This window comes from Colius striatus, chromosome 2, assembly GCF_028858725.1.
Source record: "Colius striatus isolate bColStr4 chromosome 2, bColStr4.1.hap1, whole genome shotgun sequence".
Taxonomy (NCBI): domain Eukaryota; kingdom Metazoa; phylum Chordata; class Aves; order Coliiformes; family Coliidae; genus Colius; species Colius striatus.
This window is the reverse complement of record NC_084760.1, coordinates 64,376,148-64,393,208: the sequence shown is the minus strand read 5'-3', so window position 1 is coordinate 64,393,208 and position 17,061 is coordinate 64,376,148. Positions and strand designations below refer to the sequence as shown.

At 39.8% G+C, this 17,061-nt stretch overlaps 1 protein-coding gene across 1 annotated transcript; it reads left to right on the top strand.

Moving 5' to 3' along the window:
* The first annotated feature begins 1,042 nt into the window (after window positions 1-1,042).
* NMBR (neuromedin B receptor) lies at window positions 1,043-16,754 on the top strand. Its single transcript, XM_061990414.1, has 3 exons — window positions 1,043-1,458; window positions 13,599-13,947; window positions 16,353-16,754. The coding sequence occupies exons 1-3, from the start codon at window positions 1,043-1,045 to the stop codon at window positions 16,752-16,754; spliced, it is 1,167 nt and encodes a 388-aa protein (XP_061846398.1).
* The last annotated feature ends 307 nt before the right edge of the window (window positions 16,755-17,061 follow it).

Below are 17,061 nucleotides of genomic sequence, written 5' to 3'. Positions count from 1 at the left end.
CATGGATAAAACACATCACCTATCCCATTTCCGTATTCGAGACAATGTGAAATGTAACTTTGTGAATCAAACCTTTAAAGGTAGCTGGATGACACGAGTAAACCCTCTTCATCTCCAAGTCCCTCGCTTCCTGTCACTCTGCATTTCAAAACGCGGCAGTGCTTTCACGCTGGTAAGATGCTGGAAGACGAGTTTCCCAGAGGCGATCCCGCCTTACACCCGACGTGGCGGACAGCTCTGCAGTTTGCCGGGCAGTGCCTCTCGGGGGCTGTTTGCAGAAGGCAGAGAAGGGAGATAGGCCCCCTAGCCCCCTCCCCTCTCTCCTTTCAGCCGTCTCCACTGCGCCCGGGGCCTGAGATCCCGTAGGACGGCAGCGGCTCCGAGATCCGCGTCTCTCCTCCGCGCAGGATCCACCTCGGGGCCGGGGCGAGGGCAGAGACGCTGGCAGGAGGAGAGGCGGGGCGGTTCCTCCCAGCACCAGGTACATATAAATCAGGACTGTGGACTGAGAAGCGGGTTGGGGCTGCGCCTTGCCCCCGCTCCGGCTCCGGCTCCGGCTCCGGCTCCGGCTCCGGCTCCGGCTCCGGCTCCGGCGGCTGTGGGGCGAGCAGCACCGGCACCACTGGACAGCGCCGGCGGCCCCGTACTGGCGGCGCCGGTACCGTTGGGAGCGGCCGGACCGCGGCAGCGCGTCGGCGGCGCCTCGGGCGCGCTCCCCGGGGAGAGACTAGGCTGATGGCGGTGGCTTCCCCCGAGACTCAGGATCTCGTCCATCGTGCCCACCCAGGAGGGCGCTTGCCCAAAGATCTGAAAAGGGGTCTCATAGGATTTTTTATCCCACGTCCCCCACCCCCGGCACTGCGCCGGCGGATAGTGCTTCCTCTGCGTTTCTAAGGGGGGAAAGCTCGGCAGAGAAAAAGAAGGAGGAAGAAGTGAAGAAGGGAAGTGGGAGAAAGTTGGTTGACTTGCAGAGAGGTGAAGCTTTCCAGTGACTCCCACTATACTTAGCACTGCAGACCTTCAGTCTGCCCGAAGGTGAAGGATGGAGGCAGAGCTGCTGCCCAAGCTGACAGCGATGCCACTCGAGGGGAATGAGAGTGTCCAGCTGGTGCCAGACACAGCCCTGCTGCCCTCGGGGCGGGCCACAGCCATGTTCACCATCCGCTGTGTGATCCCTTCACTTTACCTGCTCATCATCACTGTGGGCTTACTGGGCAACGTCACCCTCATGAAGATCTTCATCTCCAACAGCACTATGAGGAGTGTGCCCAACATTTTCATCTCCAGTCTTGCTGCTGGTGATCTGCTCCTGCTAGTGACCTGTGTGCCTGTGGATGCCTCCCGGTATTTCTCTGAGGAATGGCTCTTTGGAGAGGTGGGCTGCAAGCTCATTCCTGCCATCCAGCTCACCTCCGTTGGTGTCTCTGTCTTCACCCTCACTGCCCTCAGTGCTGACAGGTAGGAAAGCTGGGATGACCTCAGCTCTCTGCAGCTTGGGCTAACTCTAGCCAGAGCTGCCATGAAAGGTAAAGCATCTCTCATAAGGTATCCCTGGTCTGCAATTCCCTCATTCCAACTAGTGTCCCAAGCTTCTCCTTTTCCTCACTGACTGATGGCAATTCTGGTTCTAATGTAACTTAAAAGGTCTCTGGAAATGGGCCTCCAGCTTCCAGGGTGCCATCTGCAAGAATTTGGTTTAGTCCTGTTGTCCATACTTCTGGGATTGTCCTGTAATGGCACATGTATTGAAATCTTATTCATTAGTGGATGATTTTAGATGCTAAGTATGACCCATACCAAGTCCCAGTGGTATGTCAATAGACAGTGAGTGAACATCTTAAAGTGAATCAAGCACAGAGGTATTTTTAATTTGTTTCTTTCTACTGAGAAAATGTGTATATGTTTGTATGTGCAGCCCAGTAGATGAACAGGTTACCAGAGATGACTGTCAGAACTTGTATAGCCTCTGGAAATTTGGAGGCACCAAACTGTACTGTTGCAACTGTCAGTCTTAAACTTGTGTTCAAATTCTTCATTTTATCTTCTTCTGAACTTACAGAAAAGGAAAAAGAAAAAGAAAATCCTCCCAGTCAGACTGGAAAGTAACTCTTCCATCTCTGGTACTTGTCAAAGTAGGAAGAAACAAAAAGCTGGACCTCATTTTTCCTCCCAATTACTGTAAATGGGTGCTTAAGGGATTTATAGCAACTAGGTGGCTATTGGACTGTGGTTCAGACTCTGAAAGACAAAACCTTGCAATGTAATTGGCAGCCTTAAATTAAGTGAAAGTATATTTCTTCCCTTATCTAAGCAATATTTTTTCAGAAATGAAAATATTTAATTCCTTTTCCATAGGAATTATACCATTGTCTTTTGTTGGATTTTAAGATGAACCAATGCATTACATTGCTGCATGATGTCAAAGCTGGAGTTAAGTAATTTATCTTCATGCTTAGAGCAATGTTTCTTTGAAGCTTTTAATTTTATTTTTTTTAAATAGAGTTATACTCTATCTAATTTATTTTCTTCTTTTAGCAAATTCAGTAAATTGTTTGATTTCACCTAGAGGTAGTCTCCAGTGGCCATCAGTTTCAATGGTGTTTGATTCAGTACCTAAAATATTTGTGTATAAAGGCTTTGTTACTTCAGAAAAGAAAAAGAGCTTTCAAAACATTCCTTGAAGTAAATGACTGTAACTCTCTGATTACCACAGTTAAACAATATGTCAAAACCTTTCCTTGGAGAGCTAAGCAAACATTGCAGCTTTCTTTCTGCTCTGTTTCCACTATTTAAAAGTATGATTGTGGTGTTGTATTTGAAAAGAGAAGTTATTTGCAGAGGAGATCATCTCTCTAGTGAAATATAATGTGAGGGAATGCTGATGGTTTAATATTTAAGGATTCCTTCGTTTACTTTTTATACAGCTTTGGAGCATTCAATGTTTGCTTTTTTTTTTCCCAAATGATTTTATATCGTTTTAATACTGGTAAAGATTCAAGAAGTAATAATACTGACTCAGTTTACACTGAATGCATTTAGAATTACACATAGAATCACCAATACATCTTAGAAAAAAGCTACAGATGGTATGCTGTGGCCATATAAGCTCATAATAAATACATTCCTCCATCATTTTGGAGTATGAATTATATACAAATATCAGAAATCGTTATCCTAAGAATTTAACAGCTCTGTTTCTTTAACCTCTGCTGTTACATTTTCAGCTACTGAGGACAAAAAACCATTTATTTTTCAGTCAGAAGAGCAGTCACTGACTTCAAAGACCAGTATTTTGTCTCCTAGGGGCCCAAGTCATCTCTGAATGAAACTGCCTGGACTCTCAATAGAGTTTGGGATGGACTCGGGTCTACTTTTTTGTGCAACACGTGAGTTGAACAAAAGGAGAGGCACTGATGTAGAGAGAGTTTTGTCTTGTAGCCATATCCTTATGTGTGTTGTCTTGCCAAGATTGGTTATGGGTACTTATATCAGCAGATCAGAAATAGTGGCAGCACCCAGAACCTCCCTTGACCTGCTGACCACACTCTTCTTGATGCATCCCAGGATGCCATTGGCCTTCTTGGCCATGAGGACACATTGATGGCTCATGTTTAGTTTATTATCAACCAGCACTCCCAGGTCTCTCTCTGCAGAGCTGCTCTCCAGCAGGTCAACCTCCAGCCTGTACTGGTGCATGGAGTGTTCCTTCCCAGGTGTAGGACTCTGCACTTGTCCTTGTTGAACCTTTTTGAACCGAAGATTTTTCCTTATGTTCAAGTGGAGTTCCAGCTTGTGCCTGTTACTCCTTGTCCTGTCATTGGGCACTACAGAAAAAAGACTTGTCCTGTCCTCTCAACACCTGCCCTTTAGGGCATTGATAAGGTCCCCTCTCAGTCTTTTTTCCAGACTAAACAACCCCAGGTCGCACAGCGTTTCCTCATAAGAGAGATGTTTCGGTCACCAGATCATCTTCAGAGCCCTGTACTGGACTCTCTTCAGAAGCTCCCTATCTCTCTTGAACTGGGGAGCCCAGAACTGGACGCACTCCAGATGTGACTTTACCAGGGCAGAATAGAGGGGGAGGAGACTGTCCCTCGACCTCCTGGCTGCACCCTTCTTACTGCATCCCAGGATGCCATTGGGCTTCTTGACCAGAAGTGCACATTGCTGGCTCATATTTGGTTTGTTATCAATCAGGACTCCCAGGTCTCTCTCTGCAGAGCTGTTCTCCAGCAGGTCAATCCCCAGCCTGTACTGGTGCGTGGGGTTATTCCTCCTCAAGTGCAGGACTGCACTTGTCCTTATTGAATCTCATGAGGTTCCTCTCTGCCCAAGTCTCAAACCAGTCGAGATCCCTCTGAATGGCAGTACAGCCTTCTGGTGAATCAGCCAGTTCTCCCAGTTTGATGTCATCAGGGAACTTGCTGAGGGTACACTCTGTCCCCTCATCCAGGTTGTTGATGAAGATGTTGAACAAGACTGGCCTCAGAACTGACCCTTGTGTAAGCCCACTGGCCACAGGCCTCCAACTTGACTTGACTCCATTAATCACCAACCTCTTAGCTCAACCACTTCTTGATCCACCTCACTGTTCACTCATTCAACCCACACTGACTACATTTCTTGATAAGGATATCAAAATGGGAGATGATGTCAAAGGCCTTGCTGAAGTCAAGGCAGATGACATCCACTGCTATCCCCTCCTCTAGCCAGACAGTTATACTCTTTTAGAAGGCTATATGACATGACACAATGGTGGCACTGATGGTGCGATGTGTTTGATTCAGAGAAGGATGTGATCTCCCCCTCCTCTGTGGTGCAGAGGCAGCACAGAAGCATAGCTGCTGAGCCAGATGTCACCTTTTAATGCCACGCAAGAGATATACAGGGGCAGCACTCTTGTATTCATGCTTACTGAGGCCACTGCTCTTACTGGCTTCCCAGTATTATGGAGAAACCAGAGTACCTCTAGAAATCTTAAGGTTTTTCTGTTTTTAAAAAGAGGAGAAAAAAAGCAGAGGGTGGATTATAGTAAGAGAAAACCTGGATGACAAATTGAAAAAGGAAGGGATCTGAGGGACAAAAGTGTAACACCCTCCCCCCTACTCCAAACAAAAAAATCACAGAGCCGGTGTTTGATGGCCAGGAATGGACTTCCTAAAAGTATGGTGGGACAAGGAACTAAAAATGAGTGTGTCAAGCTGGCTTCTTCAGGGGCCATGGATGGTATTTTTCTGCTAGGGCTAGTGGATGTTGATGAGAAAGTCCTAAAACTTGATGTGGTCTTGGAAAAGGAAAGTAAAAGTAAAGAAGTGAGAGCAGAAGTCTTGCCAGAGGGACTGAAGCATGTTACATATGAAGAAAAAGTGTACCAGTGTCTCCTCACTGCAAAAAGGACAGAGGCCAAGGATGAACCTGACTTGAATTATGCCTGACTTGTACCATGCCATATACTTATTTACTCCTCTAGGGAGTGTTTTTCCAACTTACATCCATGGCAGAACATGCAGTTCTCAGAATGGAAGTTGGACCCATGAGGATCCTCACCCGGTTCTCAAGATGAGAGATCTCACCATTTTGTGCCTAGTATGCAACCTAGAGTAAAGAAGTGAAGTACAAGTATGGAAAGGTGTTTCCAAGGTGCTTTTTAGAGCTAGAATTCTGAATGATACATCAACCTTAGTGTTGTGAGGTGACTGGAAAAGTTTAGGGGGAAGTAGATTAAGAATGGGTGCTGTAGCATGCACCTGTATCGCCGTGTTATTATGTATGGTGATGGAAAGCAAGTGTGCCCCCAAAATACCAAGAGATCTAGTGTGAATAGACCTGAAGGAATTAATGGCAGCCCCTTAAAATCACTGTAGATTTGTCTTATATAGTCTTACCTTTTCTCTTTGTCTATCATTTATGCGTCACTTTTTATACATTTAATTCTGCTACTTTTTTTCTAAATTGAATTTTCTTTCTAATGAAGAGTTTAAATGTGTTAGCTCAAATAAAGTCCTATTGCATGCTAATGGAGATGACGAAGCTGAACAATGGAGCAACTCATTGCAGTTGAAATAGCATCTTCTTTGTATTCATCCTAAAAACTGTGACAGAAGGACACCTTTGATGAGAAAAATGGTTGATTAACCACATAATAGTTATTTTTCATTAGTGCCATGATTCCTTTCCTGTATGTTAATAACAAAGGAGTTTAAAAATTTAAACTCATACTTAAATAATTGAATTTAATGCCTGACTGAGATGCTTAAAATGTATACTATAGGTCTGCATAGCTAAACTACTTAATCCTTTTTTTGTTTGTTTTATTTCTTTGCTCTACATTTGGCAGATTGCAATCTGTATTTTTAAAAGTATAAAAAGATTAAAAAACATTTTGTGCAAGTGTGAAAAGGTGCCCTAGTAACAGCTTCAGGATTTTCATTAGTAAAATCACCCTTCATTAAAGTTTCTTTTTCCTATATTCAGAAATTATTGAAAGTTTCTTCTTTTTTTATGTCAGGTGTTGATTCAGGATGAAATCTAGTGATTGAAGACCTCTAAAATTCTATTTCTTATTATGTGTAGTGGACCAAGGACAATAGGAAAGTGGGCATGGTTTCCTTTTGACTTCTAATAGCTGATATTTGAGGACTAAAGAGCCTCTACTAAGAAGGAAATATTAAACAACATCTTTAAAATTGCTTATAGTTGACCAAAGAATAAGGAAAAAATAATCAAAGATGATTCTATGAATCTATGATTATCTGTATAAGAGAAGACGAATGCCTTGACTGTATCTAGTAAACAGGAAAACAAAATTATATGGATCCAGTAGAACTAGAAGTCTGTAAATAACTCTTTTAGAAACCCTACAACTTAAGGTACAGGTATTGAATGACTTACTGAGGCACATTAAAAGACATGTTTCTCTCATTGTAGGCTGTAGTGGTATGATTATGCAATAACAGGCAAAGCAAAATAAATTTAAGGGGTTGGGTAAGCTTTATCTCTCACAATTTTTGCTCAGTCTTTAGTTTATATGTGCAAATTTGACACACAAAATATAGCTTACCAGAACAACTTTGATGAAACTCTGCCACATGTTGTCAAATAATGTAGCCTGTCCTCATCTGTCCCCACCACTAAATGTTCTAGTTTGTATCCATTCCATACAACTAAAAGGAATATGATGAAAAATATTCCAAAAAGATAAAAGGGATGGCAAACCAACCCTCACCATGCCCCACCTGCAACAATGCATAAGAAATTTTATGTCTGGAGTAAATTAAAGAGTTACTTATTCTAGGGTTAGTTTGTCGTGGTTTGTCCAATCCAGGCAATTCAAATCAACTGTTGGAGAAGTTGCTGTTGTGAGCATCTTCATGCAGCTGAAAATGCCTTCTAAGCAAATAACATTTTCCTCCCAAGTTAGGCAATTTTTTCTAAAACTTCATGCAGAGACATGCATCTTTTGAACTGCCTTTGTGTGTGTGTCCTCTGGTGTGCTTTTCAAGTCATATGAAAACAGCTTAATCCTAAGGATGGCAAAGTGAAAAATGCCTGTGGTGTTTATCCCTGTCAGTGATCAATGCAATGCCTCTGTTGCACTGGCAGTAGCCAATTTTGCTTCGATTAATGCAAATGTCAGTATCTGATAAGCTTTCATAGACTGCAGCCTAAAACCTGAGAAACCATTACAAAACTGTTCCTCCTGTTTCTTATTTCTTTGATCACTTCATTTAAAGCCTATGCCTGCGACAGACAAAATAACTGCTGAACAACAGATCCAACTGAATTCTTATCAAGCAGGCCTGAATGCAAAACTCCATAAATTTATTTGTTTTCCTCTCCACATAACATGGTAAACAATTCTCTTATACATTAGAATTGTGATGGGTTTGTCCAAAGTGAACTGTTAGAATTCTCAAGCCTGCATTTAGCAGCTTCTCAGAAACGATGTCAAAGATCAAATACACTCTACCAATGCTTTCTCTAGAAGAAAGGTTTTGCAAATTTTCCATGATGATAAATTTATTAGTGAATAAGTGATAAAAATATTTATGTACTTGTGGAGTGAAGAAAAATATCCTTCCCAAAAGGACATAAAGGAAGGATAAAAGGAAGTATATTTGTCAGTGTAGCCTCCTAGATGATAATGCTGGAGCAAATAAATGAAGTTGCAGCTTTTTGAATTTAGAAGTTAGACATTTGGAGTCTAGATTCTCAAATGGTAAAATCTAAGTCTCTTCCAGATATTTTAGTAGAGGTTTGCTTATGTCATTATTCTTGTCTTTTTCTGAAAATCATCTGACTGTGTAGTATTTTCCTCAATAGTTACGTTATCTGCCATGGCATGGACTGTTACTCAATTCACCAAGGAAATGGGAGGAAATGTTTTTGTAAAGAGAGACTGGTGTTCAGAATATTTTACACTCAGGATTTCTGCTTCCAGACACTTTAGTTTCTGTAGCTGATTTTTTTTTATTGACCTTTTGCACTGGCAGTGATGATTTACCGAGATATTCTTCATACAAGTATGTATGGATACCATTGCTGGAAGACATGCAGTAAACATATGATGGATATCCCCGTCTCATCAGTCTAAAGGCAGATTGTCCTGGTTTGGGCTGAGAGTTAATTTTCTTCCTCGTGGCTGGTACAGGGCTATGTTTTGGATTTGTGCTGAAAACAGTGTTGACAACACAGGAATGTTTGGATTATTGCTGAGAAGCGAGCAGTGCTTGCACAATGTTTAGGGTTTTTTTTCTGCTTCTCACCCCACCACACTAGCGACTAGGCTGGTAATGCAGAAGAAGCTGTCAGGATGCATGGCCAGGACAGCTGACCCTAACTAGCCAAAGGGCTATTCCATACTATAGAATATCATACCTAGTATATAAACTCGGGGGAGTTGGCAGGGAGGGGCGGATGACTGCTTGGGCTTCGGTCAGTAGGTGCTTAGCAACTGCATTGGGCATCATGTAGGTTTTTTCCTTTGGGTTTTATTTATCTCTGAAAAAAAAATTCCTTTTCAATATTATTATGATATATTCTATTATAATGATTATCATTATAATAGAATATATTTTATTTAATTTCATTTTAATTAGTAAACTATTCTTATCTGAATCCACAAGTTTTACTTTTTTCTCCTGATTCTCCTCCCAGTCCCACTGGGAGAGGGATGTGTGAGAGTGGCTGCATGGTGCTTAGTTGCCAGCTGGAGGTAAACCACAGCATGGATATATCAAAGACAGGAGTAGAGCTTTCCATTCTAATTGGGAGCTAAGGAATAGTTTTATAAAGGCCTTTGAGAAGAATGATAAGGAGACGTAGATAAGCTATACTGGAGTTCAGATGGCAGCAATGTGTTATAACTGGAGGAGGAATATATTCTTGTTTTTGGAGTTGTGTAGAAGGGAGGAGATTGCCTTATATTGAAAAAATACTGTACAAACAAAATATCTGCAGAATGAACAAGTTTGTACTTGAGTCCATTGGCAGAAACCAATGAAAGGAAATTTATGACAGTATTTCCTGAGTTGAGGTGCTTTTGTCAGCAATGATAATGATAGAGGATGTAGGAATAGAGGATTTGTATGGAGGCTTTTAATTTAAGCCAAATGCATATTTATAATTATTTCCTCAACTCAGTGACAACCTATAATTGTATTTTTTCATCAGTGAAGTAAAGGAAAAGATGGATTTTACTTATTCATTTGATTAAACAATTTTCTCTCTTACTCTAATTTACTGGTGTTGTTTTAGTGTAGAAAGTATGCACTTTGTAATTTGAATAGTTGGTGGTATGTTTTAGCCTTACACAGGTTTTATACAAAGGAAGAGTTGGGTGTTAATTTTGGGAACATTTCTAATTTCACTCAGCTTATATTTGATTTTATCTGTAACTCATCTCTTTCTACTCTTATATTTTTCAGAGATATAAACACGATGTCAGATTTTGTAAAGTACTTGGTGCATTTTCCTTCCTATTTACACTAAGGGCTGAGTCCTAGGAAGAGGAATGTCACCTTGTAGTCAGCTGAAGTAGCAAGAAGAATTTTGATAGGATTAAAGAAGAATTTTTTTGGACTGAATCCAACTGTTTTTGTGAAAAAGAACACTTCTAACTTGGAGTCAGTTGTAGCTCAGGGGAAAGCATGCTATTTACTGAAACAGTAATATATGCCAAAGCACAAATATATGCTAGTGTAACGGCTTCTGAAAAGGTCTCCCATTTAGATATTAACCTGCTAAGATTCTACTAAAACAGTTCATTGTGATGTGGTCAGTCTCTTGTGTCATAGGGCTGTGGTCAAAAACATTTGAAGCACTGCAAGGGGAAAAGAGAGGGGGGAAAAAAAGTCAATTCAATATTCACCCTTGCCTGTAAAAGTCCCCAAACCACCTGTTTCCAAGCAATGTAAAGTTTTAAAGAAATGAGCAGATGTAAGGGCTTGACGTCATCTCAATTGAATGAAATTAAATAGAAGATCTGTCTTTATGTAATGAAATCAAAGTAGATAGCAATAGGAAGCAAATTATTAACTAATAAGGTCACAGGTTGTGCTGGGGAGCATTTATGCTTTGTACAGAAGCTTCTATGGCAGTTTAAAGAATTTCTTTACACCTTGGTGTCCAGGGATTTTCTATTGTGCATTAGAAGAAATGATAACCATAAATCAATAGAGAAACTTTACTGAGTTTTATTTTTTTACTTCACAATATAGGTGAAGATACAGAAAAATCCTCTCATAAATAGCTGTTATTTTTTAGTATTTAGTGATAAGACAATTTATCACAGTCTTGAGAAAGAGGACCTCAAGGCACAATTTCACTTAAATATTCTCTGTAGAAAAAGTTTGCTAGAGTGCTGTCATGGTTTTCCCAGCCAGCAATGAAGCACCACGACAGTGTCTTTCTCGGTGCCCCCCATTCACCCCCACCCTTGTTAGGACAATGGAGGCCACAGCAAAATGGGAGTAAAAAAACCCCATGGGGGGGTTGGGTGGATAGGGAATGGAGTATGTACTGAGTCTCTCACAGATGGGATCTACAGCTTCTCTCTTCTCAGATGAGGACAACTCCTTGCATTCTTCCCCTGATCCAATACCGGGTCACTTCCCTGGGACCCAATCCTTAACAAACTTCTCTGGCATGGGTTCTTCCCAACAGCTACAGCTTCTGTGAATATGGGGTCCCTCATATGGCACACAGCCTCCTCTTGGCCATAGTCACTGCCCCTGGCACGAGGTCTTTAACAAGTGAGTCACTGTCTGATGCAGTCTTTAATGAAGTGAGTCACTACCCCTGGTGCAGGGGGTCTTTAACAAAATGCAAACAAATCACTACTTCACCAGTCCTGTCCACAGGATGCAGAGGAGTCTCTGATCTTGGGGTTCACATGGTTGCTTCTCTCTCTCTCTCAGCTCCTTGCACCACCACCAGCCAGAAAAGAAGGAAGGACAGAACAAGAAGAATTCTCTTCTTCCAGCTTCTTCTTCTTAAAAAGTGTTCATGGAGGCGCCTAATTGTCTCAGCCCCAGAAATGGGTCTGATTCAAGGGAGGGGAGAGTTTTGAGCAACTTCTTACAGGAGCCATCTTTACAGCCCCTTCTTCATTACCAGAAATGGCTCCATGTCAAACCATGACAGGTACCAAGACATTGCTCTGCTTCAAATATTTTCATGGCATAGCCAATTGCACTATTATTTTCTAACAAACTCTCCTTTTGCTGCATGGAGGTATAACCTTTATCTACAATTCCTCAAACATCTGTTGAAGGTGCTAAGCAGCTATGCAGTCGGGACCTGCAAATCATCCATAATTCACTTCAGCAGCTATGTTATATTTAAATGTAATCTAACTCTTGGTATGTACACTTGTTCATGCCAAAATATATTTGTATTTGTATATGCATGTATATGTACCTATATGCATAAATAAGTTTTATCACCACGTAGAGACATCTAAGTTACAGCTCTCACTCTAAGCTCATTGTATAGCTAACGGAGAAAATTGAGCACCTTAGAGTGTGATTTAATGCATCTCAAATCTGAACGACTCTTTGAAAGTACAGGTCCACTGACTAGAAAGATCTTAAGATGAATGAAGTTATGTGCCTGGAGTATGACCCTCTCCTGACTCCCTTCTTCCTGTTGAACTCTTCTTTAGATATTCAAGAAAAATATTTTTTCCATTTCTCAAAGCTTCTGTAATTTTAGAAAATAAATCACCCATGCAAAATCAAATCAAAGTTAGAAACAAAAAATTAAATAAGCAAAAAAAGAGCAAATTTCCAAGTTATCACTGATTAGACAAACTGATTTTTTTTTTTAAATATTCAGTCTGAAATACAAACATGAAATAAAATTTACTTATATTTCAGAAAAAAAATCCAAATTAAATTATAAATCTAACCAAATTGTAGGATATACTTGTAATATTTTTCTCAAAGTGTATTTGGCCATTTAAAACTGTGGAAATTTGGGAATAGCTTTACTTTCTATCATCTTTTTTAATAAAATGATTTCTGACCAGATTCTACTTCGGTTCATTTATTTTGCTTTGCTGCAGTGTGATATTTCCATTCTCTGCAACTCTTCCTGTCTTCATTACAATCGTTATGAAATTCTCATTTCTTCAAAGTTTTATATGTAATCATATATTATGAGAGATTCTCCCAAAATTGGTATAGAGCAACAGCCTCAAACTATCGATGTGGACATGTTTACTTTATTTAAGAGTTTAATACTTCTGCACAGGCCTTTAGGAGTATCATGGTTTGACATGACAGCCGTTTCTGGTAATGCAGAAGGGGCTGTAAAGATGGCTCCTGTTAGAAGTTGCTCGAAACTCTCCCCTGCCTTGAATCAGACCCATTTCTGGGGCTGAGACAATTAGGCGCCTCCATGAACACTTTTTAAGAAGAAGAAGCTGGAAGAAGAGGGTTCTTCCTGTTCCTTCTTGTTCTGTCCTTTCTTCTTTTCATTGCTGTCTGGGCCAAACCATGACAGGGTGTCATTCCTTGCTGGCTTCGTGAAGATGAGTATACTCCAAGCATTATAGTCAGGACAATATATCTGTGTGTAGAAAGGTTCTGGGGTGCAAAAGTAAGACCAGCAGAGGTTGTTGCAGGTTTGGCAAGAGGTGGTTAATATTGATTATTGCCATGTGCTCGTCCCAAGTGTGCTGATGGAGTCTGGGAATGGGAAAGCCATAGTGGTGAGCAGGAGTGAGTTCTGGGCTGTCTGGCACGCATGTGCTGTTATGAGAGTGAGAAGTATGAAGGTAGGATGGGCATTTGAGGATTTGCTGAGGATTTGAAGAAAGAAAGTGTAGAGTCATGTTTGCTACTGTGCTTTCGTTAAACAGGCACAGAAAGGGCATCTACAGCCACAGATTGTGTCCAGGGCTTGTTTTGCCACGTCTCAGGGGTATATATATGATAAAGATAGTGATTTAGAGAATGCAAATGTAAGTAAGATTACAAAGCCCTTGACATTTCAAATAAGAACGAAATATTACATTATTCCAATCAAAGCTATGAAGTGGCCTTATGCATCACAGGTTGAATTTTAATTTTCATTTGCATTTTGATCTATTTCAGGTACAAAGCAATTGTAAATCCCATGGACATCCAGACCTCCAGTGCAGTGCTATGGACATGTCTTAAAGCCATTGCCATTTGGGTAATCTCCATGCTCCTAGCAGTACCTGAAGCAGTGTTTTCTGAACTGGCCCACATCAATGATCCAGATAACAACACTTTCACAGCGTGCATACCATACCCCATGACGGATGACATGCACCCAAAGATACATTCTGTGCTGATTTTCCTTGTGTATTTCCTTATTCCCCTTACCATTATTAGTATCTACTACTATCATATAGCAAAGAGTTTAATAAAAAGTGCTCACAACATCCCTGGAGAATACAGTGAGCATTGCAAAAGACAGGTAAGTAATTTGCTTTTTACATCCTGATGAAATATTTGTGTGCTGTATACACTTATAAATGAAAGTACAGGAACTGTAGCATCCAAATTGTCGGATTTTGCAGAGGATTAGTTCAGTTTCCACTTGCATGAACTGAGCCAAGGATTATCTGAAAAATCTCTTTGTTTTCACAAAGAAACAGTATTACTCAGTATTACTCAGTATTAAGCCCAGTTTGTAAATGAATACAGCAAGGAAAAAATGTAAATTTAGTGCCATGAACGCATATTCATAGAAAGAAATGGGACTGGTATATGTATTTGTATGTGTTGTTACTATAACCATTACTTGTGTTCTTACTGAGGAACAATGTTTTTGTAGTTAATGCTAGTGGCTTCACTTGTCTCTATAGGCAACTCTTTTGGGAACAAATCTTACATGAACTTTTTGAGAATTCTCCATATTTTATTTGTGCTTGGAAATGAAGACTTAAAGGGAAAGATGGGGAAAATTTTTCTTAGGGAATGTAAGATTCTCCTCAGACCAAGGAGTGCTGAAAGTATGAACAGAGAGCATGACCTGTTTCATTTTTGGCTTTCTTAGCAGATCTTTCTTGGATACAGTCCTGAACTCACACTTTTCTAATTTTCTATTATAGATGTTATAAAATTTTTGTTAAAGATTCTGTATACTTTTGAGTATACAAAACAGAGACAAAGCATTTTTAAAATGCTGGCAAAGCCAGCTTCCCTGTAAAATGAAGGAATCAATGAGATAGCAACTGGCTATTCATTAGCAGGAATATTTATGTATACAAACAACAGCTTTTGCAATGAAAGTGGCTCAAGCACTTTACAAAACGTTTAGTATTGATAGAGAAAAGGTAGTTATACCTATTAAAACAATTTCGAAGAGTTTTATTTGCCAATATTTTAGAAAATACTTTTATACTCACTGAAATTTCCTTGCATATATAGCATGTACATGTTCTTTTAAAGACCACATTCCTTCATGTCCATTTTGCTCAGCATTCATTTCTACTTTAGCCTGTCTCTTGTCAAAAATGCATACATATTAGTACCTCATGTATTGTTTTATTTTCCTGTCAAATATGGAGAGGCTTTTGGCTGAACTGTTAGAATAGAAACAATGTTTAATTTATATCCCATTTATGAACTCACATGTACTTTCCAAGTAAAAACATATTTTTTTCATTCTACTGAGGTTTTGTTTTGTTTTGTATAGTCTGAGCCTCCGAAGAACAGAAAAATCCAGTCTACTTATATATCTCCCAGCAAGAGGAAGTAAATTTAAGTTATTGCTATCAAGCTATTGCTCATATTTCTTTAGGCCATAGCAGAAAGGTGTAATATTCACGTTATAACTCTGGACCTATTAATCTGCCTTTGCAATTTGTCTGAGTGCAAATCCTACCAAATTGGAATGTTAGTTTCCCCATCTTTTGTGAATTCTCCACCGATTCTGGTTTAGATAAAGCCAAGAAAACAACTTACATATTTATTTCACAGATTTTGAAACCTTGTTGGAATAAATTAACTTGATTTTTTTCAGAAAATTGAGCAAAATCAGAAAATATTGCAGCCATTGCAAAACATTGGTACCTGACATACAGAATAAATCTTTTGGGAGAAACACGTAGAAAGTTTTTTCCTCCCTTTGGTGCCTTCTACCTGGCCAGTTTCTGTCCCTCTCTGTTTGGAACCACTGTGTAGGCTTATTTCCTGTCTCATTTCCTCTCAACCAGTCTTGGTATCTACATTGTAATCCATTTTATTTTAGTACTGCAATTAAGGTACATTTCTTTCATATAATTTCTGCAGATTAACTGAACTTTTCATCTTACCTTCAAATTAAGATGCTTTAGACTATGCAATGCAGTTTTGGTGTTTTGTCTAGGATAGAGGAGCAAGCTGAGGCATTTTTGGGCAAAATAATGGGATTTAAGTATCATTATATAGCTAACACCCTAGCAATCTCTCTACAATTCACTCACAATGTCTCTAGATTTCAAAGCCAATGGTTTCTAAATAGCTTTCTAACTAAAGCTAAGTTTCAAGCCAAACGTTGAGACCTCATCAGAAAAGGTTATGTTTCATGACATCCTTTGGTGCTTGCTTTCAGGTAAAAGCCAATGTTTAGTTGGGTCACAAATCACTGTGTATATCATATAGAAAGAGTAACCTTCTGTAATGCAAACAGTTTACTGAAAGTAAACTCAAAGTGGAAAAGGAAAGTAAAAGAGATAGGAAAAGAATTCATTCCCTAAAGGATGCATTTTTACTGGCCTTACTTATGATAGATGTTAAAGCTAATATAAAGAAAAACACTACATGTTTTGATTAAGTCTGTTATGTGGAGTAGTCCTATTCATTTTTGTTCATTTGTATTCTCTTCATCTTTTTTAGATGGAAACTCGGAAACGTCTGGCAAAAATTGTTCTAGTTTTTGTTGGCTTCTTTGCAATCTGCTGGTTTCCTAATCATGTGCTGTACATGTACCGATCTTTTAACTACAATGAGATTGATCCATCGACAGGTCATATGGTTGTTACTTTAGTGGCCCGAGTGCTAAGCTTCTGCAACTCTTGTGTCAACCCATTTGCACTGTACTTTCTCAGTGAGAGTTTTAGAAGACATTTCAACAACCAGCTTTGCTGTAGGAGGAAAGCTCAGCAAGAGAGATCTGCCAGCTCCTTGCACAACTCTTCTGCCATTCAAATGACTTCTCTGAAAAGCAATACCAGGAACACAGTGACTAGCATGACACAACTGAATGGGCACCACTTGAAACAAGAAGTATCATTATGATTTAATAGGTGTGATTTTTGACTGTGGAAAAAAGTTGAACTTTTTCTTTGCAGTTTATAACTGACTTTTGGCTCTCCTATGCTTAGACCGTCTGAGTCCTCAGAACAGGGGATCTGTTAAAGTCTGTCCAACCTGAATTTTTTTCCACACCTAATCTTACTTTTAGATAGAAATGGAGGGTATGTTTTATTGAGAAAACAAACCTAACTGACTTCATATTGTATTTTGAAGGCGATATTAATATATGTTTAACATTTAAGAAAGCAAAATAATGTTGTATTAGTGTAACTGATTGAGCATTGCTTTA

Excerpts from the sequence above, each read along its gene's own strand:
- NMBR (XM_061990414.1), top strand. The coding sequence starts at position 1,043 with ATGGAGGCAGAGCTGCTGCCCAAGCTGACAGCGATGCCACTCGAGGGG. Across the intron at positions 1,459-13,598 it reads ACTGCCCTCAGTGCTGACAG|GTACAAAGCAATTGTAAATC; the intron begins GTAGGAAAGCTG and ends GATCTATTTCAG. Across the intron at positions 13,948-16,352 it reads GTGAGCATTGCAAAAGACAG|ATGGAAACTCGGAAACGTCT; the intron begins GTAAGTAATTTG and ends CATCTTTTTTAG.